The following is a 25,514-nucleotide window of genomic DNA, read 5'->3' on the forward strand; positions in this document are numbered from 1 at the left end:
GGACAGTATGGAAAGGAACCTTAGCCTGTAAAAACAGGCTGCCTGCTCAGGCACCGCTCACTGGGCCACCTCCCCAGCCAGTCACTGTTCTCTCCTCTATTCTTTGCCACCAGAGCCATGCTGCTGCCTCTGTCAGAACATGACACGTGAGCTGAGTGCCTGTACTGCAGATGCAGGAGGGTGGCACTCACTGCAGCACAGAAGAATGTTGAAAGGCTGTTCAGCCACTGCATAAGGACACAGTCAACTGTACTGTGCTGTGCTGCTGCAGTGTTTCAGTGAGCCAAGGCTGCCTGCCCAACATCCTTTCCTCATATCAAAAGCACACTGTAATGACTTTATAGATCCTGCCAGAAGAGAGTCTGAAATGCAGGTCTGGCCAAGGTGTTCATGCAAATAGCTACAGATGATACCTACAATACAACAGAATTCTTGGGAGTAGGTGTTCTTTATCTTGTCTATTTGAAAAAAGTTTCAAAGATGCAGATTTGCAGTAAATACACACAGAAACTACAGCTCTAGAGTACACCCAGGCACTAAAAAAAAAACATACCATCTGAACTGGATGGGCCCACGGAAACCTGTAAGCACTTCTGCATGGAAATGTTTTCTTCCTTAACTTCAAAATAAGCATATTGTTGATGTCACTTACTCAGGAGACACTAAGATGCTGCTGCAAGCACTGTTGATTCACCTGCCTAACGTTTCAAGCATGGTCTTCGTAATTGCTCATTTTCATAAATTAGATGTCAAACAGATGTTTACCCCACTTATTAAATAAATTACCAGCAGAAGCATTTGAAAGTCTTTCTAATGATATATAGCAGAGACCTTAGGGTTAGTTATTTTCTAAAAAAATAGGAGACCTAAAACATTACCTTTGAATGCCATCTACACAGTAATTACAAAGATGCTGGAGTTCAGTAATCAGCATTTCATATTTATCAAATGAATGCTCAAATGTTCAGGCATACCTTAAAAATGGAGGAATCTTCCATTACCACTGTATAACCTGCTCTCCTTGTGCTATGTTCAGCATTCTTCCTCTGATCAATTTTATCAGCTAGCCATTCAAGAAAACCAAATCAAACCATTTTCTTGGGGACTAACAACCTGAACTGGCTTGGGATGCCCAAGACAACCTTTGGCCAGTGTGTTATCAAACAGCTTCTTGATCTATCTAATGGGACATTAGACAAAGATTAAAGTTTGAAGACAGACATGAAAGGAGGAGCAAGGCCTCCTCCCCTTCAGCAGGAGAAACTATGTATTAGTTTGACCATGGAACCACAGTATTACCTAATCCTGTTTGATAATGCTGTGTGAGTGAGACAATGACTGTATTTCAAAAACCCTCTGCAAACTTCCCAAGTTATTTCTGAAAAATTTAGAGTGGTAAGATTTGGACCATTAAAGGGATAATTACGATCTAAGACTAGTGGTTATGAAACAAAACTGTACATTCATACCAAAGCAATGTATACACATGCAAATCTCTAAGTACTTCATAAATTGCACCAAAAGCTGCAAATTTATGTCAACAAAAACATCAATTACCAAGAAGACACTGCTGTGCAAGACAGCTTTAATTGAAAGCCACCTCCATTTTCAGTTTTAATAACCCATTTTACTAACAAATACATTTTGCATTAGGACACCTAAACAATCAATTATCAGAAATGGGATTACATGTGAATTAAATCCGTGATCCGATCCTTATGCAAATCTTTTGCTACAGCAAGAAAACTTTCTATCCATGAGACAAATAGGTTGATGAAGCTATCCCACTCCTGAAAAACATCCTAAAACACAGATCATGTAGAGGTTGCAATGGTTACTGCACATAGAATTTCCTCTTTCTTGTCTTGTGAAGATTCTTTAGCCTGGATACTCAGAGTAAGTCACAGTACTTTTCCTGAACATTCGTGCTTCTTTTTATGCAATCAATATTACAGCACTCAATCTGCAGTAATTCTGTCCCTTGATGGAACCAAACTACATACCAGATAACAAGCTAGTTGACATTCTCTGGGACAAACATTTATATCTAGCTAGCCACATAAAGGTGTTAAGTTTTATTTTACCTTTCGTTTCCAAGACAGTAGATTTTTAAATACCACATTAACCAGGTAACCAGAATTCTCAAGGGAAAATTCCACAGAATGTATGAGGTTTATATGCATTATCCGGTATTAAATTTGTATTAAAATACATCATGAATCCTACTTTACAGTCTAAGAAAAACATTTAAGACATTTATAAATTACTATCTCCAAATGCACAATGAGAATAGTAAAATGTTTAGGAACTATAGCAAAACTGTCAAGACTACAATCTGTGTTGAAAAGAGACTCCACAAACAGACTTCTCTTGGACATCAAAGTCTAGAGAGGGCATCCATTGGGACCAATTTATCACATCACATCAGTAACACATACTACCAGGGAGAAAAGCCTGGTTCCTTGTGGGATTCATTTCAGTAGACATACAGGCACCTAAAGCAGTTTGAAAGGCCCTGAAACATCCTGTCGAGCTTCTAGAAACAGCTGCTGGAGGATACTGGTCTGCTGTAGGTCCTGAGTTGTAATTTCTAGCCCATAAAGAAACTACTCGGGCATCACAGACATATCTGGTGACAGTTGAGATAGTTTAGAGTGTATGTGAAGCTTAGAAGTCTAGAAGAGGTTAATTGACTCCTTAAGGAGTTGTCTGAAGTACTAAATGGCCTGTTGGGGAATGTTATGATCTTGTTATACCACCTTCATCTTTCAACATAATTCCTCACTGATATCTTCCAACATAGAACCCATCCTTGAAGTGAGAACCTGAAAAGCCTCTAAACCAAAACCAAGTCAAATCTTTAACAGCCCACCACACCAAATCACATCTATTTCTATTCCTCACAATCCCTGACACAGCAGGTCTTTATTCAGTACACCTCCATTACCAGTGGTGACATTGGGATCCTCTCCTCCTATATGAACTGGTAAAGTACAGCAGAACATCCTTGAAAAGTTTACAAGTAAAACACAAACAAAATGCTAAACAGAACATAAATAAACCAAAGCAAGGCAAGCACCAAATACAAATGAAGTAGGATATAGTTTCAGTATAAAGCAAGCTTACTGAAATGAGAAATCAATCCCTACATTAAGAGTAAACAGTCAGTTCTAATGTCAAAAGCCAGTCAGAGAACAGCAGGTGTATGGCACAGACAGCTGAATGCCAGACACTGGTATACCAAGGCAGTACTTTGCAATACAAAAGTAGTACTGCACAGGAAGCATCAACTTTTCTTCCCATCATAAGGATTAGCATCCATCCCTATGTTAAAGAGACTTAAAAACTATCACCAGAAGAGCTCACCAGGAATACAGCCTGCTGTAACCAGGGGTCACAAAAAGCGAGCCCACATGTCTCAAAGTTTAGGAGTTAACCAGCAGTCATAGTATCAGAGCAAGTTTTAAAAAGCACCCCTATTTTTACAAAGAATTTGCCTGAAAAAAAGAGTGAAGAGAAACTGTGACTGTCTCCAGTGCAACACACAGCACATAACATTAACTTTGCTCCATTTGGAAGTGTTCAGAGCTGTCTTTAACAGTATTATAAATTTTCATTTGAAAAGTCTGAAGGAACTCATCAGTTAAAAATCACCACAGAAGTCTTCATACATTCTCCTCTTCTCTACAGATGAATAAAGATGCCTTTGTTTATAAAGAAAACTTACTGTAACTGCAATATCAGTGCAATACAGCTCAGTGGAGTTTAACAGACTCAATTCATAGCACAATTTTAGAAAACCTTCACATCCATAAATTTACAGGAATTATGCATATGAATGCTGTTCTTTTTACATACTCAATGGCAATCAGGATAGAGAGTCCCACCTGCATTCTGTGGGCTTCACTATGTGCCACTTCAAACTGCATAAAAAGTACAAATGTTTCAAAGTATTTATTCAATTTCATCTTTGATTCAACCAGTGTACATTTTTAGAAAACATGACCCCACAGTCCTTATCCAGTTGCTTAGAATATCAATTATAACCTGAGTAGCTCCTTAAGAAGTCACTACTTCCACAGAAAACTCATCAATAAGTTGAAAACTCCTCATTTTTAGAAGACAAATTCACTTATTCTTCAGGACAGAACTGTTCCACCAGTGTTTCAACACAGCAGAATCTACAAGGGCTCTAGTTCAGCAATACAAATACTCATGCCATACATACAATTCTACTGCTTGTTTTAGGCATTATAAAATGCACTACATTGAGCTGAAAGCACCGATATTTTCATGTGGTACTACCTTAAATATTTGTGTATGTGTAAAGACAATTGCCAACAATTTTTTATAAAAATCTGTGAAAAAAATGTTTGGAGTTAAAATTTCCCATGTTAGAGAATGCCTTCAGCATCTTAAAGCAAAAAAAAAAAAAAGGGAAAAGGAAAAAGAGAAAAAGTGCTCATTTTGAAGCCTTCTGACTAGAAAAATTTCAAGAGCTTAAGCTCAAAATCCAAAGCTCAACATAGGCTTTTAGGACTCTGGTCACTGACACTGCAACTATCCACATGAAGTAGAGAGACAGCTTAGAAACTATTAGTTTTCTTTAACTGGAGTGCACATAACACTGCTGACAGTGCCAGAACCTTACTGGGCAAGCAGCAGAGCTTGTGCCTCACTACTCTTATCTTAAAGCTGACGATGACAGTGGTCAATACATGAAATAGATAACCAGCTTCTGAATAAAGAAATAAATTTGAGTATTAAGCAAGGGAGGTATGTTGTTAAGTCCAGTGATGTAACAAGGTAAGATGTATCACACAGGAGAGGCTATAGCAGCTGCAACATCCCAGGAAAACTTCATTAGCCATGGTACCTCCACTTGATAAGTGGGATAACTCTACGCACTATGCTGTACAGTCTTCCTTCTGAGGAACCCCATCACTATTTTAAAGCAGAATTTAACTTCATGGCTTTAAGGTTAATCATGAACACTGACTTTTTCAGAGACAGCAAGTTAAATCTCCTGCTAGGGCTGATGAAGTAAATACAATCAAAACTAAGGAGGGTCCATGTCAGTCTCCCACTGGTAGGTAGAATATGCCTCACCTATACAATTTACTATAAAGATATATGAGAACCAACTATTTAATAGATCTTAAATGAAAAAGTAAACAAAAGTGCTAAACATGCTCTCCCAGCTCCTCCTCTCTAGCTTCCTACTCAACACCTTGCTCAGATTTTTCTAGGTTTTCTACCACTCAATCACAAAATGGCTGAGGTTGACAGGGACCTATGGAGTTCATCTGGTCCCATCCCCTGCTCAAACAGGGATACCTAGACTGGGTTGCCCAGGACCACATCCAGATGCCTTCTGAGTATCTCCAATCATGGAGATTCCACCACCTCTCCAGACAACCTGCTCCAATGCTCAGTCACCCTCACAGTGCAATCATGCTACCTTAAGTTCAGGCAGAACCTCTGTGCTTCCATTTGTGGTCATTGCCTCTTATCTTGCTACTGGACATCACTGACAACAGCCAAGCTCCACCTTCTTTACACCCTCCATTCCCAATGCACTGATGAAACTCTCACCCTGAGCCTTCTCTGTACTGAACAATTCCAGCCATTCTCTCAAACTTCTCCTCAGGTGAGAGAAGCTCCAGTCCTATAATGATCTTAGTGGCCCTTCACTGGACTCTATCCAGTAACTCCGTTGCTTTTACTTGGGAGACCAGAACTGGACCCAGTACTCCAGATGTGGCCTAACCAGTGCTGAGATCACTCATCTCAACTGAAATCATTGTTTAGCAGTTCTTAAGATTTTTACTGTACTGCAGACAGTGAAGAAATTGCATCTTCCCAGTTCAGAGCCCATTTCACTCATCAGTATTTTCCTAGATGCTTCCTCCAATCTGCCCTTTCCTACTTCTGCTGATTTCCCACTGGATCCAACTGCCCAAATTCTGCTGCTTATCCTCTACCAGATTCTTTCTCTAGCTACTCATCTAATTCCTCAACTAGCATTCTACTGCATTCAACCCCTTTTCTAATCCTTCATTAGAGTCATCCAACAGCTGATGATTCCTAAATAGCAAACCAGAGAAAGATATAATTAAAATCTGAGCTGGACTAGACCCTTAATGCTGCCAAAAATAAATGAAAATTATTTCAATATTAAAAATATTGAAACATTTACATACATTATTATGGAAATTAATCAATATCAGGAATAACAGGAATAAAGCTTTGTTTTTCAAGTACCCTTCTTGCAGTTTTCAGTCTGGAACCTTCTTGCAGTAAATACTGAACATGGGATCTGTTCTGCTTTATAGATCAGCACTTTGATGAGTAGAATATACACAGAGATTGTGTAAGAACTCCAGCACCTCTGAAAAGACCTTCACTAGAGCAAGCAAGATCACAAGTCAAAGGACCCTCACCACCAGGGTAAAAAGATTACTTTGACAACTTTATCACATATTGCTTCCTTTAATGAGCACTTCCTAAATGAAGCATCGAGGCCTTAAGAACTATTTCATCTGAGTCTTCAGGGGTTCTATACCCCGAGCAAATAAGTTACATGAATTTGGGAGAATGTCTAGATTATGTATGTAGCTGTTCTTATTCCGACACAAGAAAATCACTCCTACTCTGACACAAGCCCACCCTGAGAGCTATGCTCTAACAGTCATAGGTAACCTGCCCAGTTCAGAAGTTCTCAAAGCTTTATTTTTTTATTTATTTAGAGATCAAAAGAGATGAAATTCAACAGACTAAGTTTGCCTGCTTGAATTCTTGAAAGGAAATTCCAGCATATATTAGTTCCTTCCAATCTACAGAGACACAGCAGCCATGACTTCATGGTTTTGTAAACAAGGCTTTCCAACAAAACATGTATTGGCAAGCCATATCTGTTCTGTACTATAAAATCAACCAAGAAACATGTATGAAACAAATACTTCAAATATAATACAAAATACCAGTTGTTTACCTCATTTTCAGAACTATTTCTAATAAAACTGTATTAGCTGTATTTGTTTTGTAAGCGTAAAGTTTTAGCCACACTTTAGATGCACGTAACTAAAACCAGGGGATTACTTACCAAAGAAGTCAAATGAAAAGGGGTCCCTTCCACCAAAAAACTCCCTGAAGACATCATCTGGGTTACGGAATGTAAATCCAAAATCAAACGCATTATCGTGATGATTTCCACCTGCAAAAAAACCATTTAGTTTCAATTACTTTCACACATTCTCACTAACAAGAAAGTTCAGTCCTATATGGTATTTGAATCATTTAAAAATATAAGCAACTTCTAAAGTTTCCCTTTCAGGTATCATTCAGGTTAAGTACACACAATATTTTTTACAACTGGTTCTCTTTGTCTGTTTTTAGAAGATAACAGTAACACCTTTGACAACACAACTAGAAAAAAAATGTAAAACAGTTGTAATCTCAATTTTTAGAGGATTGGAAGATTCCACCAGAATAGAGAAAGCAAAGAACTGCTGGTTGTCAACATACCTCCACCTCCATTTATTAGGCCTTCTTTTCCATATCTGTCATAGATGTCACGTTTTTTAGCTACAAGGAGAAGTTGCACATCATGTCAGTAAACAGGTACATTGATTTTGGGGGGAGGGGGGGAAGGACTTACCTGGTATTCTCAGTTAAACACCTTCTCAAAGCTCATTTATTTAACAAAGTTCTAGCATATAACTGCTGTATGTTTTTAATGAGGATTGCCAAAGCAATTTAGGTTCAGAAAGAACAGGCACTAAACTTCAGACTTACTACCATTTAGTTCTAGAAGCTTCGGTCCTGTCGTATCAGAAGAAGTTTGGTATAAGGACAAGCTTCACAAGGAAGTTTGCCCTTTAAAAGAATACTATAAAACAAATACTGCAGTCTTCTTTACACAGGTACAAAGCTTTAAGGCTGTAAAAGACCTCTGGAATTCAACCTGCTACTCCACACAAGTCTAATCACAAAGCTGGTCAGATCTTGCCTGAATAAAGCCCTGATCTCACCAATCTGCAAGAAAAGATTCTACAGTTTCTCTGAAAAGCAGTTCCAGAGCTCAGGCATTCTCACTGTAAGCATTCTCTTCCTTCTATCCACCTCACAAACCTTGACCACTGCTTTTTTTCCTTTTATTGCACAAGAACACACCCACAGTAAGAGAGTTATGAGAACGGAAGAACAGTGTTTATATGACTGACTGCAAAACCCCTAAAATTAACTTCTTTCAGCTTAATAATGGAGAATGAAGTGATGTTACAAAATGCCATGGAAGGATGTGATTCAAACTGCTTGCTCTCCATTATTTTAGAAGGCATAAAATGACTATAAATCTCACTCCAGACCAGCCTTACAGTATCTACGAGAAAGGGGAGAAAAATGAGCTCTACATTACTGCACAGGATCAGATGGCACTGTTGGTACTGGAAGGGAACCTGAAGAGCTTAAAGAGGCAGATAGTTGGCTTACTTTGCTTGCACTGGTGTGGCAGTATCAGCCAAAAACCTGTTTGGGCATCTGATTTTAGATTCTCAATTTTATCATGCTTTTCCCACTGGAATCTCTTCAGTGAAAGATGTTTTAAAATTTAAATAGCATCACTGAAAGAACATGCAGTTACCTCAAACAGATGCTGGAAACTAAACCACTTCTGACTAACAGGAATTAAAATTTTATATAATGGTCATCATCTCCAACTAATAGAAACTTGCAATAGGTTCACACACACAGAAATCCCCAAAGCTTGTTTAATTACCCATGTTGCCTCTCTAGAAAGCAATTTTTGAAGAAAGCAGGTTAACCTACTCATCAATGTTAAAAGACCAAAGCAGTAAGGTAGATAAACTGTCAGGAGCAAGAAACAGCACTCTGAGGGCTCACAAAGCCCAAAGTTCATCTCAAAATGTTACATTTTTAAACCATAAGGGAAGTGTGTTCAATGATCACCCAACGTCAGTATTCTTTGCTTAAGTAACCTCTTACAAAACTGTTCTTCTGCCAAAAATCTCTCTTCATTCAAGCCTGTAATGATGTCAGAAAATTTCATTAGGTCTGCAGAGGAGCTGACTGCCTCTTGACCACTGGGCTCAGGATTCTGGTATCCCTGCTGCACAGATGATTGTTAAGACAGCAGTAAGTTAGGATTTGGTCCCAATCCAAAAACCAGCAGCACTTTTAGATGTTCTAAAATTCTAGCAGTGTACTGTTTCCAAAGAACTTAAAGATCTATATAACAACCAGACTAGTATCCTATTTTTATCTTGCTCAAAAAATTAGTTCAAGAAGGTTAAAGTACTCTAGAAGACAATGAACTAATGATAAATTAAGTTCTGTTTCTCCCATGTCAATTAAGTATCAAAACCAAGCAAAGAAATAGTGTGTACTAGACTGCAGCTCTATAAATCAGGCTGAACCCTGAGAGGTAATCTAGATGCCACTAGTGCTTTAAATATAGCTTTCCCATGCTCACTGTCTCAGGTGAAATCAAGGACACTTCAGAAATAGCATATAGACAGCTGCAGTCAATTACAGAGGAAAATAATCAAAGTAGCTTAAATCACTTTGTTATGATTCAGACTGCTTCTGCCAGAACACTGGCAGAAGTTAATGATACTCTTCGAGCAAACACATGGGTGAACTCTAAACTGCATTCCTGCACTACATGGGTCAGGCTAAGCACCTCTTTCAGAACAATTCAAAATAAACACCATCTTTTTCACTATCTGTATCACAGTTGACTGAATTTACAGAACTCACCCAAATGCAATCTGAATTTTCAGCAAGATTTACAGTGTGCTTGAGCTTTGTCAAGACTACTTTACTGCTACAAGAATTAGAAGCAGTGGGCCCAACAGTAGATACTTCAGGGTTGGTCTAGCCTGACTTACTGGATAAACACAATAATACCCCTACACCGATGGTAACATTGGCTTTCCCTGCTAAGATAAAATTAATCTTAGTATTTGCAGACTTCTCTTCAGAAATTTCTGAAGAGGGCCTGCCAGACACAGAATATCAATTTTTACAATAAAACTAATTTGGTTACTCATCTAGAGAGATCCTGATATTTTTGTTTCAAAATTTCTGCTTATTCTGTCTTATCTGCCAGCTTCCTTCTCTCTCTCTCTTTTGAAAAGGAAGTAGTCAAGTTGGATAATAAACCAAAGTAACAATATCTCTTCATAGCATCATACATCAACATTTTCAGTCTGATAGCCAGAATAGAGAAAGGCAGTTCAAGAACCCTTTTAAAATACCTACCATCTGACAAAACTTCATAGGCCTCAGCTACTTGTTTAAATTGCCGTTCTGCCTCATCTTTATTGTCTGGATTTTTATCAGGGTGCCATTTTAGTGCCAACTTACGGTACCTAAGTGGAAGGAAAACAAAGGATATTGTACTCTGAAATGATGGAATATGCTATACAGATAAACACAAAATGTTTCAAACAAGTTGTCAGGAATTAAAAGTATTTAGAAATTCCCCAGTGCTTTGTATCTTGCAACCACACTGGTATTAACAGATTCTGCATGCACACAAAGAACCACCTTCTCAGATATGCTTTTAAGAAAAAAGTGGTCCAATGTGCTTCAGTTATTTTGAAATTATTCACGTGCATTTCTGATGATCAAAGCGTAACATTCCAAAACACGTCTGCTGTGGGATTCTCCTTAGAGCTCTATAATTATTCAGTACTACAGGCAACCATGGGGAGCATGGAGAAGGATCTGGTACATGTGAAGCACCTGGTACAGTCAAAGTTGATAAAGCTTCGAGAACACACCAATACCAGACTGCGGCAGCATCTTAACATCAATGCCTTCTTTGACTGCTACACCTGCACACAGTTCCTATCCTCAAATGAAACATTTTAGGCAGTGTTCATAACTACTTAGAGGGGCAAAGCTAAGCTTGCCCTTAGGCTGGTGTGGAGTGTTTCACACAGTCACACAAGATCACAGTTCAAACATTTGAGTTGACCAAGTAGCATGTGCAGGAATTAGCAGAAGAACAAGGGAAAGCAACAAAGTGCAGATCCAGAAACCATGTCATTATATTTGTTCCTTCAAATACATAACACACACACCAGTGGCACTTACGCTTTTTTAATATCCTCTGCTGAGGCATGCTTTTGCACTCCCAGAACTTCATAGTAATCCACCATGTTTCAGTAGGTGTCTTGTTAACAACAGCTCAGTCTTTCAAGTCCTGTAACAACAACAACTTGTAAGCGAAGCTTGTCCAGTACTGTTACTTCATAAAAGTCAGGTAGGAGTCAGGTACCTTCTAGTACCAAACCTGATCTGAGAAGGACAAAATTCAAATGTTCCAAACCCCCAAAAATAAAAACACTTTATTTTAGGTCAACAGGTCAAACAATTACTTTAATTCTGATTTTTATGTTCTTTAATCCCACTGAAGCACAGTACACAGACACATGGGTAACCAGCAGTTCCTGGAACAAAACAGACTGAAAAGCCTGATTTAATCAATATATTAAAAAGAGTATGTGGGTCACGGTTTTGATTATATATTAATAACTCTGAATGCAAAAGAAAGCATATATCATGCTCACCTAATGCCATCTATGACACCTAAGTCATGTCTTAAGCATATATGAGCAGAAACAAAGGGTCCTTTCTTCCACATCTGCTCTTCAGAACATTATTTTCACTGAGATGCTCTCTTCAGAAAAGCAACGAATGTGCAGGTCTTGGAAACCTAAAACTCCACCTATTGATTCCAGTAAGCCTTTCTTGTACTCAGACCTTGACAAAAAATTTGCACGTTGCCAAAGCTACTCAATACCCTTTACTTCCTTTATGTTTACCAACAGAAGTACATTGCCAGGCAAGGTTGTTCCAACTGCAAGGTTAACTAACCAACTCAAGTACAGAGTCACCTTCTGCTTCTTAGTATAAAAGAAAAAAGTTTTCACAAGAGTCCTAAGAAACCTACAAGTTAAAAAAAAAAAAAAATTTAAATACTGACAGTTTCTTGTCAATATTAGAGAATAATTATAAAAACCAGTTATATCAACCATTAGTCCAACTAAATGAGGACTAAGATGAAAGAATCTTTCTAAAAGTTGCAATAATGTCTTATGTCTTCCTGCGAAGGCTGCTTCTCTCCAACACTGTAACAAGTCTCCATTCTGGCAAAAATTCCAAGCACCTTTCCATCCTACCACTGCTGCTGGTTCATTCCAAGTTTTATGAACAAGGAAACACCAACATTTTCCACAAGTTATCAACTTGTTGCAGGCAAAGTCACACAAACACACTCAGAACATAACAATACAGCAATGTATTAGTCACATTTTCTTATCTCATGCATCAAGAACAAAAATTCATTGAAATAACTTTTCCCCCCTCAAGTCATTCAGTGTTTTTCATTTTGGCCCACGCAGTCTCATTTTCCTGTTCTTTCACACAAATGCTGAGAGTACCAAGCATGATGTAGCCCAGTGAAATATTCTGAAATTAATTTATTGTACTCGTTTTACATATATCTTTCAACATCCCGGGATATAAACAGTAATGAGAGGTTTCCTTTTAAAATAAATTGGTATAGTTTCAAAATATGTTGTTGCTGTAGGTTAAAGCTTAATTAACTTTAATTAGGGATGTGGTTACACACACATTTCCTCAAATGGCAAAACCAGTTTAAGAGATACCCTGCCATGCTGCCTCCCCACTCCAAACTACTCACAGAAGTAAATGTATTGGAGGAGCTGTCTGTGTTTAAAACTTGGGTGGTTTTAGCAATCTACTTAACCATACAGTCCCACAAACACAAAATTAAAGTGCAGCAGGTAAACAGACCTCTAATTGACTTTGCCCTTTGAAGAAATCCCCACACCAAAAAAATAGCAAGGGTATAGTTAATATTGTGACCAGTACCAAAGGAAGTTGGAAGACATGAATTAAAATGAACATTAAGGATGCCAATAATAATATACTAATGTCAGGGTTCAATATGTAAACATACAGATTACCAAAAATATCCCAGAATATTTGCTATCAACTGGCCTCACTAGTTTTGCTGTTTCCCACACAAGGACTAGAAGAGCTCATGAACAAAGAGGGGAAGAGCAAGGTCAGCGTGGGTTAAGTCTGCTATCAAATCCCACAGCCAACCCTTATGAGCAATAGCACATATGGAACATATAGTTACAAAAAAAAAATCAGAGTATATCTAATATGAGTCAAGTTTAAGGCTAGAGGTCAGAGTCCCTCCTAACAAGGATACCAGCAAACAGCAGGAAGCCACAAGACAGGAGCACAGACCATACCACTACGTGTTTTTTCCATATTCTCCTTTTCTTAAATATAACACTTGCATTAGATATCCTCTCAATTCAGACACCTATCTTAGAGGGAAAATTTAAAACTCAAGCTTCTAGCTAGAATAAGCATGTAGGAAAAGCAACCCACATGTAAAAAAATAAATCACATCTTTTCCTAGAGAACTCTGTGCACACTGGAAGTCATACTGAATTCATCATATATTTAAATACTTTGCTGTTTGTTTAAAAACAATGCTGCAGTGTTGTTAAGTTCAGACTCAATACAGACATCAATATATCCTAAATAACAGAAGCCTGAAGTTGGAACCAAAAACCAATGCCAAGGCAACATGACCACCTCTTAACAGATGACTCTGGCCCTAAAAAGCAAAACCCTTCAAGAATAGAGGAATTATGTGTTCCAAAGAAATGCTTGGGGCTTGCATATTCTGTCTTCAGTGAGCATGTTATTGTTCAGTTTTTACTTGCCACTAATATAGAGTCTGGAATTAAGACAAACAGCAGCTCTCTAAAGAAAACAAATTGTTAATATTCTCCTTCTCCTAATCAAACAGTCCTGTGACAGTAAAGAGTTCATCTCCGATTTACTGTTATTTCTATCTGCCAATTACCATAAACCAGAAATTGTACTGCTGAAATTTTAGTAATCATAGGAACTTTTTTCTTGTATGTAAAAAGGTTTTAGCAGTATTTACACCAAGAAAATAATCTGCAGCTTTTTTGTTCATCTTAATTTTAAAAAAAAGTGTCAGCTAATATTTAGCTCCCTGAAAAAAACTTGGATTTTTGCTCAACAGCAAATAAGACTGGGGAAAAAAAAAAAAAATGAAATCACCCACACCCAAAAACCCCCCTCTCCCCCTAAGATCTCAACAATACTTGCAAACTAGAAAAGACCTCTGTCTGCAATCTTTTCAGGACAAAATTATTTAAAATATTTACTCAAGGAAACAGCCACCAAGAGCCTTATAATAAAACAGAATATAGACGACCATCAACTTTGACAACAGAAGACGGTCAATTAAAAAAAAAAAATCAGTATTTTTAAGGCTAGCAGGAATCTGCATGGTGAAAATGCCTAGATGTTTGAAAGATGCAAAAAAACACCCAATTATCCTAACCAAATTGACATGACAAAAATCTTCTTCCAACACCAAATCTGTCAAACAATTCGTCTCCAAATATACGAGCAAGGCTCATTAATTAGGCGCTTGGGAGCTTTTTCTGAAGCCACAAGGAAGCCAGCCCACATTAGCTAATTTCCTGCCTCCATCCACACAAAATCTTCAAAGTCTCAGAAGAAAGATAAGCAAAAAATCTCCAGCTGAAAGAAGTTGTTTCATGGCCTTTGTGTTTGCAGGTCCTTCGTAGTTACTTGTGCTGGTAACTGCCCTGCGTTTGCAGTGCACTATCAGCTACTCTAACTCCATGAAAATCAAACAGGCAAGTGTTTATGTGAACCAAAAGTTTCCATAGTTTATAGAGTTCTCAGTCACCACAGGAGAAGTCGGCTTTGTTCTGGCTTAGGGAGCAGTGGCCCTGAACACTCACACTGACTCAAGGCAACCGACAGGAGCACATGACCAGGCTGGACCCTCCTCGAACAGCCCAGCCCAGAGCTCCACCACTTATCCTGAAACCCAGTTCATAAACTCTCTTCACAGCACAGTCCTCAGCTACATAAAAGGCATGAGAAGCATTACAGAACACAGATATGTAGAGAGCCATAAACTTTTATAAGATCAGATTACAAAGAAAAGCAAAGCAAGTAATCGGCTGCACAACCAGAAGGGATGACAAAGCAGCACCCCTAACTAAATACGGAAGGGAAAAAAGTACCCAAACAAGAAATTCTTAGAGCAGCCAGGAGGGAATTCAGACAGCAAGGGGCATGCGACCTTTGCAGTCAGCTTAGTCAGAAAACGTTATCTATTTCTGGCCATGAAGCAACAGGCAGCACAGAGAGTCCTGAAAGATGCCAGAATAGCTCAAGCTTTGTGACTAGTGCAGTCACCTGGAGAGCCAGATGGAGTTCCAAACTCCTGATTCATGCAGTTCACAGAAGCAGCCAGTCATCAACATCCTGTGCAAGTCCCACAGCCATCCAGTTCCTGGTACCTGCTGCTTTCCATGAACATATGTAAAGGATTGCATCCTGCTGGCAACCCGGAAGGAATAAATACCCAGTTCTGACTCCCAGTTCAGCTTGAGCTTGAATCTGACCTACTCAACAGCAACTGAGCAACCCAGACATATCTCTGGGATGTTAACAGATGATGCTCACACTCAAAGATCTTTGGGAATTGTAATCTATGATTAAAAAATATGATTCTTCATATTCCAATAGTTTAATTAGAAAGCAATATGTGAGTGGGATCTGATGAAATTTTACACTCCTTCAAGTATGCACACTACAGTCATGCTAGTGTTGTTGTGGTTCCAGGGCCAGACAAAGAATTCCAACAACACACACACTTTCAAAGTCTTCTAGTATTTCTTCATTTGACTTTTACACAGCCAAGACACCTTTGCTAATCTTTTTATTATTTATAGTCCAGTAAATTCACACATAGACAAATACTCTGTTTAGAAGTAACAAACTTCATCTGAAGTTCAGTCACTTCATTTGCTCACAAGCTACTGATTTCAAATGCAATCTACAAATTTTAATCATTTGCCTTCTCTCTCTATTTTATCTACCCATCTAAAAGAGGGTAAACAAAGATCAACCATAACACAGTTCGCCAAGGCTTCTAAGACACATTTGTACCAGCAGTTCAAAGAGCTCTCGCTGGCTTGAAGAAATCACTGTCTTTAAAAAACAGATACTGGTTACAGAACCTGACTTCTGGTGTCTCCTATGCCCTGACCAAAGCCAAATCTCACACCATGACTCCTCAGAATGAAACACCGCTCAGGCAACAATCAAACACATTTCACCTTGCCCAACTCAGCAATGCAGGAAGCCATACCAGTCCCAAAACCTCGGCCAAATCCCAAATAAAACCAAGGTATCTATGTCAGTTCTAGCAAGAATATCTGGGATGTGCCATATGTAACTGAACTGAAACCATGAGCAGTCTCTTGACTGAACTTGCAAAGATCCACCGTGCCAGCGCTGTACAAGAGCAAAGACAAAAATGCCCACATTCTTTACCAGAAAAACTTACTAAGAAGTTTAAGAATTCTAAGGAACAAAATGAAATTTACTTCAATTCTGATGAGTGCAATAACAGAGCAAGAAAACCTGTATAAGTTTTGTGATTAATTAATCTGAAAATACATTTAAACAAGGCACCAACATTAAATTCTTCCCCCCACTGATACCAGCACAGTGCGGTACAGACTAAGGCATATTAAAAACCTCAGTAGTTTTAACTTGTGCTTACCTGAGCTTAGAAAAGCTGTCAGAGCTTAACTTCACAGGTTCCTGAAATTTATTGTTTCACGGAAAAATGTAAATTTACCATACAATTAAAATTAGTAAAATGTACTTAAATAGCCATGTTTATACTCATTATTTTAATACTACCACATCATCCCCAGGAGATGAATCTAATCAAATGAACATTCCAAAAAGCTTAGTTTAAACTCATGCTCAGAACAAACATCCTGCTTCTGTGTCAGAAAACAGAGTGGATTTGGATACAGTTATTATTACACAAGAGCATGCAGTTCATACAGGGAAAAGGAAGCTGCTGCTTTTTTACCTTGAAGTTCACGTTCCATTTTAAAAAAGCCAACAGCAACAAAACCCCACCACAACCAAAAAGGAGACACCCGTACAAGGCTCCCTCACCCCTTAAAGGCAAGAAGTTACAAAGAACTCTGTCCATTCCTCTCCTCCCCAAGGGCTGCAAGACACAGCTCTGACGAACTAGGACTGGTGTGTTTTACTGCCTGGCACAAGGAAAGCCTGTAGAGGGCAACAGGTAAAAAAACATTAAAAACAGTGAACCAACAAAAATGGAAAACAGAAGAAATCCAAAATCTTCATCTGTGAAAGAAATGTCTAACAAAAGCAGGGAAAGGGAGCTGATCAGTGAACAGGACACCCTCACTCCCCTGGCTGACACTCTCCTGCTTATCCATCTATCTCTGAGCAGGCCCTAAATCTAGGGAGACTTATTCACAGCTTTCCTTAAAGCAAAGGAGCATTCTTCCAAAACACAACAATTCAGGTGTCCAAATTTGGAATTGTGTCACAAATATCTGCAACACTGGCACCCTCCTAAAACTAACCATAAAAGGCTACTTTATACAAAGTAAAAATATTCCTATCTTATTTTAAAAAATATATGATCTGCATTTGATTAAACAATTAAAAACAGTGAAAGCCTCAACTGAAAGATCAGGCCAAGAAAGTTTCAGCCAAATAATCACATGCAATGAGATGATCCTTTAGAGAAAAGAAAATACTTAAAAGTTTCTACATGCTTTCCCTGAAGTACTTTTGGAGTCATGATAATTTTATTTCAGACAAACAGAATAAAAAAGTTTCATTAACGCAAAGAGCAAGTTCTTTATAAGAGCACTGACAGGCTGTCATAGATTCGGACTACATTTTAAGGTAGAAAAATAATTCTAATCAAAACAAATGAAGTTTTTATTAAAACTGTCTGCAATGTAGACAGGAATGACCTCACACTTATTATATGAGCTTTAAGATCCTTGTTAGGTTCTGAGTCCTCACTAATATCAGTGGGATTTCGGTATTTTCTCAGAACAAATAGAAAGCATAAATGAAACCTACAGCTAGTAACTGGAGGAGTGAAATGCATATGCATGAATTATTTCTTCCCTAGCAGTTAAATAAACAGAAGGAGAATAATGCTTTTTTTAAGTCTAAATGTAAGAAAAATCTAACATCCATTCAAATGTATTTCATTCAAAAGAAAAAATATAACTTAAACCTACTAATATCCTCAGTTTTATTTTAAATCTATCTTGAAGTAAACAATCATCATATGCAAGATCCAACAAGTTTAGACAAAGCTAAGTAATTTCTCACTAATCCTTGAATCCTTATTCCTTGAGTAAGACAAAGGAAAAGCTGTTGACAGAAAATGCTTTCAGGACGTGAGGCTGAGGAGGTTCTTTACAAATGCTATTAGAGAAATGGAGCACTTCCTACTTAAGGAGCACAATGCTAGAACATTAAACCTCACACGACTAAGTTGAAAATTAAGGCAATGCATTCCCTTCAAAACATCACTGTTTACACGGTAAGAAGCGGGAGGTGCTCCAGCCTGGAAGTGCAGTGCCCTGGCAGGACAAGCTGCCCCCCCTTCACAGCCGGCGGCACAGGAGCAGCTCAGGCTCACACGGGTGGCTGCGCTCGGAGCTCAACCCGGTGTGACATTTCAGTCGATTCCAGGCCGGAATTGCGACGCCTCTGGACTTGGGTACAACACAATCACTATCCTCATCCCTCGCAGACCTCACTGCACCAGTGTGTTAAGTACAGATGCAAAACAAACCAAAAACCAGGTATTTCTTTCCCCAGGACAGTCCACGCACTGTTAAGAACTACTACATCCTTGATATCATCATCCATGATGATTTAATATAAGTTGTTCCCTCTCTCCATATCCATTCCAAAACTTCTAGTGGATGAAAGAAAGAATACAGTAATAAAGAAATGTGTATATCTACTTAATAATTAAAAAAAAAAAGTAGCAGAACACATTAGCCCTCTAACTAAAACTTCAGTGTTACACAGAGGTGAACCCTTGCATGTTTTCTCCCCATGTCCAGCCAAGATAAACTAGCAAACTGCATCAATCTAGGAAAGACAAGAAAAAATACCAGAGAAAGAGAAGCTACCCGAATAAGAACATGCTGTAGTCTGAAAGCACAAGTGCTAAAAATGCAACTCTGATAGAGAACAAGGGGAACCCTGAAGTTTGCAGATAGAGAAATTATTATTACTACTGCAGTCTAAGTAGTGCTGCCAGTAAAAGCAGCAATTTAAATTTCTCCTTCGCTATCTGAGATTATTTAAGAAAATTTAATAGTAATTTAGCTTCCATTTCCAACACTCTCTTATTCTCCACTGAGAAGGCAGCACGGGAGCCAAGAGGAGAGAAAAAAGTTAGACCACTGTTCAGCTACAGTTAAAATTTTAAGAAAAAAAAAAAGTAACCACAGAGACAAGATCTATAAATACATTTACTCACTGGTCCAAACAAATCTTCTTTGACAACATAATCCATCAAACTAAATGGTATTTTAACTACCAGGATGTTGATCATCAGCTGAACATAAAATCCCTAGCTGGAATACAAGGATCTTCAAAGAGTAAACAAAAATTAAGGTCAGCAGGCAGCAGTGACTGCAACCTCTGCTGCAGGACCGGAGAGGCAGAGCCTCGCTTCATTCCAGCTGTTCCCTCTGTGTCAACACCTTGTTCTTATCACTTTTTGACACATTATACCCTGAAAATTCCGGGTTTGATCTCTGATTGACTACGCAATGTCACAAGCCTGGCCACGTGCACACTAGCGCTGTTACGAACTTAGCTTTTACCATGTTACTGCGTCAGTTTATTACTATCAGAATTCAAAAGAAATTTGTTCAGTATTTTGAACAATCTTTGTTAGCATGGCTCAACCCTACAGCACCCAAGGAGAGGCTCCGACAGTAACACAGCGCAGAGTGTTGCTGCAAACATGAACGGTGGTCATAAATCACTTCCCAGCCCACTGCCCCCTCTGAAGCACAGCAAACACTGATGGCAAACCATGTTTCTTACCTGCCAGTGTCAACTTTCAACTCGGCTCGGAGCTTGGAAACAGCGAGTTCAAAACAACCAACCCGCTGCCGAACTCACTCACAACAAACCTCGCTCCTGACCCTGCTCTGAGTAATAAACACTGAGCAGAACTTCACCGAACTGCTTCTATCAGAGAGGAAAACAGTGCGTTTAGCTAGAGAGCATCAAGGCTGTTAGAGACCATCAAGCACTGTATCCCTTAAACCACTAAACCACATCACCAGTGCCTGTTAAACACCTCCAGTGACGGTGACTCCACCGCCTCCCTATTCCAATGCCTGATCACCCCGAACAGTAGGAAACTGTTTCTGATACCTCATGAGCCCGTCCCAGCTCAAGGCCGTTCCCTGTGTCTCCTCACTGCAGGCAGGGCACAGACCGGCCCCCGCAGCACAACCTCCCGCGGAGAGCTGCGAAGAAAAGGAGGGCACGGCAGAGCCGCCCTGGCAGCGCCGTGCGAGGGGAGGGACGCCAAGGAGGTCTGTTTAACGCACCGAGGCTCGCCCTCACCTCCCGGCAGCCGAACCCACCGCGAATGGAAACGCGGGATGTTTCCGCCCTCGCGGCGACCTGGGAGCGACCGTCCCGGGATTCGCAGCTGGAGCTGCCCCGCCGGGCCCCGGGGGGAGCCCCGCGCAGCCGCTCCCCGCCGCGGTCCCCGCAATCTCCCCAGGGCCGGGCGGAGCCCCCGCGGCTCCCGGCGCAGCTCCGGCACCGCAGCCCCCCCGGGCCTGCGCGGGGCCGCGGCAACAGCGGCGCGGCTGCCGAGCGGCGCGGCCCGGCGGGCGCTGCCCCCGCCCCTACCCCGGGGCCGTGTCCGTATCCCGTGTCCCGGTTCCGTTCCCGGTCCCCGCTCACCCGCGGCGCCCTCTCCGCGCGGCCCCGCTCGCGCCGCTCCCGCCGGGACCCAACGGCACCGGCCGCAGACAGGAAGCGCCGCCAGCGCGCGCCGTCACTTCCGCCCCGCCGCTTCCGGAAACTTCTGGAAAGGCCCCGCCGGGGCTTCCCCCGGTGAGCGCGCAGCGCCCCCTGCCGGCGGAGCGGGCATGCCCGGGGGCATCCGAACATTCCAAAGGGATCGCTCTGCTCCCTGCTCCAGAGAATCCTGACATCAGGAAGGGAGCCACAAGGATCATCGAGTCCAACCCTTAGCCCTGCCCAGGACAATCCCCAAGAGTCACATCATGTACCTGAAGTCATTGTCCAAACGGTCCTTGGTGCTGTGACCACTTTCCTGAGGAGCCTATTCAGTGCCCAGCCACCTCTGGGGGAAGAACCTTTTCCTTACATCCGACCTAAACCTCCCCTGGCACAAGTTCAGGCCATTCCCTGGGGTCCTGTCCCTGGTCCCCACAGAGCAGAGATCAGTGCCTGCCCCTCCTCTTCCCCTCCCGAGGAAGTTGTAACCACAGTGAGGTCTCCCCTCAGTCTCCTCCAGGCAGAACAGACCAAGTACCCTCAGCCTCTCCTCATAAAACTTCCCCTGCAGACCCTTCCCCATCCTCATGGCCCTCCTTTGGACACTTAATGTCTTTTTGATATTGAGATTCCTTCTGACCACTGCACATACAGGTGCATCTCAAAGCAGTCGTGCTTAATACGAGGGGAGCAAGGGGCTGAACTTCTGGGTTCTGAGCATTCTCCACACGAATGCTGGAGCTGTAATAAAATTTCAGTTCTGCATAGCAGCGATGAGAAGCTGTCCCACAAAGTGCCCACCCCAGTGCCATCTGTGGGGAGGACTGGAACCAAGCACTAAGAAACCACAAAACCTTCCCTTTATTTTCAGGTGTTTAGTTTATGGCAAACAACCTTATCACACAAATAAACGTGATCTGCAATATTGGCTTGACCCATTGAAATAGCACAGAAATTGAACTGGGAGAAGAATCCTTACCCCTGAATTGGCAGTGGCTCCACTGGCCAAGGGAGCAGCTTCCTCCCTGGCACTGCTCCCCCCTCACAGCAGCACCACTGCCCTCGCCCCCCTGGGTGAAACCCCGCCGGGTTCCCCGGAGAGAAAACACAGAAAGCAATGCCTGGGTGTGGTGCTGAGGGAAAAGGAGAAGAAATGAATAATAATTTTAAGAAACACTCTCAGAATAGGTGAGTTTGGCTGCTGGAAGTGAGAGGACAAAATTTCTTCCCCCTTCGTGTGTCTTATTTTAGTCTCAGAAATTGGGGGTGCCAAGGGGATGGATCCAGGCTCTTCTCAGTGGTGCCAACCACTAGGACAAGAGGCAACGGGCAGAAACTGATGCACAGGAAGTTCCACCTGAACATGAGGAAGAACTTCTTTACTGTGCAGTGACCATGCACTGGGACAGGTTGCCCAGAGAGGGTGTGGAGTCTCCATCACTGGAGGTATTCAAGAACTTCAGGACACAATCCTGTACACAATGTGCTCTGGGATGACCCAGAGCTTGAGCTGAGAGGTCAGAACAGATGACCCACTGTGGTCCCTTCCATCTTGACCCATCCTGTGATTCTGTGAGGGGAAATGCAAAATGTAATGCCTGGGTATGGTGCTGAGGGAAAATTAGTAATTTTAAGAAACACCCTTTGAATAGATGAGTTTGGCTGCTAAACGTGAGATGACAAAATTTCTTCCCCCTTGTGTGTTTAATTGTAACTCTGGCACAGAATTCCTTTGAGGGCAGATTCCTCCCTCTCCAGCTGGCACCTGGACAGAGTCTTGCGCTGAGTCAATGTATTGGAGCATCCTTTGGGTTATATTCGAGCATGTGGTTTTCTGACTGTCATGGCTGAGAGCAAAGTGTAAGCAGCCAAGTTATTATTCTATTTTTAAAACGTGGACTTTTTCTGTGCTTTAAATTGCTGTAAAATTATAATTCTTGCCCTTTATTTAAAAAGTGGAGGAGGCGCTAATTTACAGATCACCAAAGCAAAGTTGAGGGAGTTTCCACACATAAAATATGTGCTTCCCAAATATAGTCAATTAAATGGCTACCTATTATTTAGGAGGTGTTCGTGTGGGAGTGTGGTCAGTTCAAAAACACAAAAGCCAGCTTGGAATAAGGCAGAGGGAAACCTGGAACAAATCAACAAGGCAAGTAGTACCACAACCCTAAGTATAGGCTTGGTGCTTTGGGGAAATACAAGCTTCAAAAAAAATACTGTTCCATGAGACTTGACGCTAAATTGTGGTCATGGAAACAAGTCTTCAAAATTAGATCAAAGAGACACCTTGCTCCATCATTAATTTCTCATTAGCAAGTAGCTGTGAAGTCCAAGTTGTTGATCCATTTGGAAAGAAAAAAAAAAAAACAGATGAGTAGTAGTAGATGGGCTCTTCCTAACAAGTAAGGTTCAAACCTCAGAGGATTCCCAGCCTAGCAAGTACTAAGGCAAGCAGCAGGTCAGTACTGTGTGGTGCAGAAGGAGGTCATATTAAATTTTGATTTAATGCTTGTAGTGGGTCTCTGTGGCTGGGTTTTGGTGGGGGGGGGAGGGGGAGAGGAGGGGCTACAGGGGTGGCTTCTGTCAGAAGCTACTGGAAACTTCCCCTGTCCAGTGGAGCCAATGCCAGCCAGCTCCAGGATGGGCTTCCTGCTGCTGGCCAAGGCCAAGCCAATCACGAGTGATAGTAACGCCTCCAAGGTAACATATTTAAAAACAGAAGGTTGTTGCGCAGAAGGAATTCCAGCCAGGGTAGAGCAGAGTGAGAACATGGGAATATCAATGTAGACACCAAGGTCAGTGCAGAAGGAGGGGCAGGAGGTGCTCCAGGCGCCGGGGCTGTGGCCCTGCAGCCCGTGGTGCAGACCAGGGTGGGGCAGCTGTGCCCCTGCAACCCATAGGGGACTATCGGGGTGCAGAGACCCCCCTGCAGCCCATGGAGGAGCCCAGGCTGGAGCAGGTGGATGCAGGAAGGAGGCTGTAACGCCATGGGAGGCCCAGGATGGAGCGGGGTCCTGCCAGAGACCTGCAGCCCGTGGAGAGGGAAGCCCACGCTGGAGCAGGTTTTTCCTGGGTAGGACTTGTGGCCTCTGTGGGGGACCCACGTCAGTACAGCTCATTTGGGAAGGACTGCACTCCATGGAGGAGTGACCCACAGGACAACAGTTTGGGAAGAGCTGCTGCCCACGGGATGGGCTCATGCCAGAGAGGTCCATCAAGGACTGTCTCCTGTGGGAGGGACCCCACGGGAGCAGGGGAAGGACTCCAACTCCTCTCTCGGAGCAGCAGCAGAAACAACAACTGACCGTATCCCCCATTCCCCATCCCCCTGGCACCACTGGGGGGGAGGAGGTAGAGTTTTAGAAGGAAGGAGAGGTGGGGGGAAGATGTTTTTAAGATTATTTTATTTCTAACTCTTTTGCTTTGATCCTGTTAGTAATAAATTTAAGTAATATCCCCACTTGGAGTCTGTTTTGCCCATGAAGGTTATCAGTAAGTGACCTCTCCCAGCTCTTATCTCAACTCATGAATCCTTCGTTGGTTTTTTCCCTCCTCTGTCCAACTGCAGAGGGGAGTGAGACAGCAGCTTTAGTGAGTACCTGGCATCTGGCCACGGTCAACCCACTACAATGCTTTAAACATTTCTTGATGTGGAAATAAAGAGATTTTTCCTCAACTTTTTGTAACCAATGACAGGGGAGAACAAAGTATGAAGAGTCCTAAAAACATGACCTGCAGTAAACAAGACCGAACTAGTGCATGAGGCAGTTACTTTGCTTTGTTTACAGAGCAGATTTGATATAAAAGGTATGATGGATGCCAACCATAAAATTTGCTATTTATCCACACAAGCAGAACATGTCAAAGAAACATGATTTTACATGGAATTACAGGGTTGAAATCAAAACACTGTCTACATCAATGCAACCAGGACCATGGCTCCTTTAACACAATTGTTATCATTACATTAATTTGCCCACAGACTTTCTGACACTGTTCTGAATCTAGACAGTGTAGCTCTCCATTAGTGCCTTTCAGATACAGGAATACTATCTGGGAAGGCTTAGAGACCAATTTTGCATTTGGAGAAAGTAAGGCATGAGGAGGTGAAGTGCTCGCTCACAGCTGAGGGCAGGGTGAGCTGTATGAGATCCAGTTTGGCATTTTCTACAGTAAAACACTAAGAGTATAAATAAATGTTTCCAAATGATGTTATAAAGACAAACAAAAACTTATCTAATAAAGAAAAAAAATCCAAACTATATTTTGATTGGTTTCTGCTTGTCTTTGAAGTGGGATATGAAGACATTTCCTGAGACTTTACAGAGCAGGTAGTTTGCAGAGCCACCAATTACAAATATAATTTATTAGGGCACCTCTTTTTTTTAACTTATGATCTTTGACAGCTCAGATTGTGTCTAACAAAGTTTGTTTATATTGTGCCCATGGTATCTAATTTTCTGCTCTCCATGTTACAAGGAAAG

At 41.3% G+C, this 25,514-nt stretch overlaps 1 protein-coding gene across 4 annotated transcripts in view; it reads right to left on the minus strand.

The window, feature by feature from the left end:
• The window catches only part of DNAJB6 (DnaJ heat shock protein family (Hsp40) member B6), a 60,422-nt gene extending 39,342 nt beyond the window's left edge, over nucleotides 1–21,080 (minus strand). For 3 of the 4 annotated variants that reach the window (XM_064638089.1, XM_064638096.1, XM_064638071.1), the window contains exons 1-5: nucleotides 20,968–21,080; nucleotides 11,125–11,233; nucleotides 10,285–10,394; nucleotides 7,528–7,587; nucleotides 7,106–7,216 (exon numbers count right to left, since the gene is read on the minus strand). In XM_064638089.1, coding sequence (XP_064494159.1) covers nucleotides 7,106–7,216; nucleotides 7,528–7,587; nucleotides 10,285–10,394; nucleotides 11,125–11,189 — 346 coding nt within the window. In that variant the 5' untranslated portion in view covers nucleotides 11,190–11,233; nucleotides 20,968–21,080. Of the gene's footprint in view, nucleotides 1–7,105; nucleotides 7,217–7,527; nucleotides 7,588–10,284; nucleotides 10,395–11,124; nucleotides 11,234–20,424; nucleotides 20,539–20,967 lie in introns of those variants that run through there. The other variant, XM_064638080.1, reaches the window with a different exon arrangement.
• Nucleotides 21,081–25,514: the final 4,434 nt, after the last annotated feature.

This window comes from Pseudopipra pipra, chromosome 1 (genome assembly GCF_036250125.1).
Source record: "Pseudopipra pipra isolate bDixPip1 chromosome 1, bDixPip1.hap1, whole genome shotgun sequence".
Taxonomy (NCBI): Eukaryota; Metazoa; Chordata; class Aves; order Passeriformes; family Pipridae; genus Pseudopipra; species Pseudopipra pipra.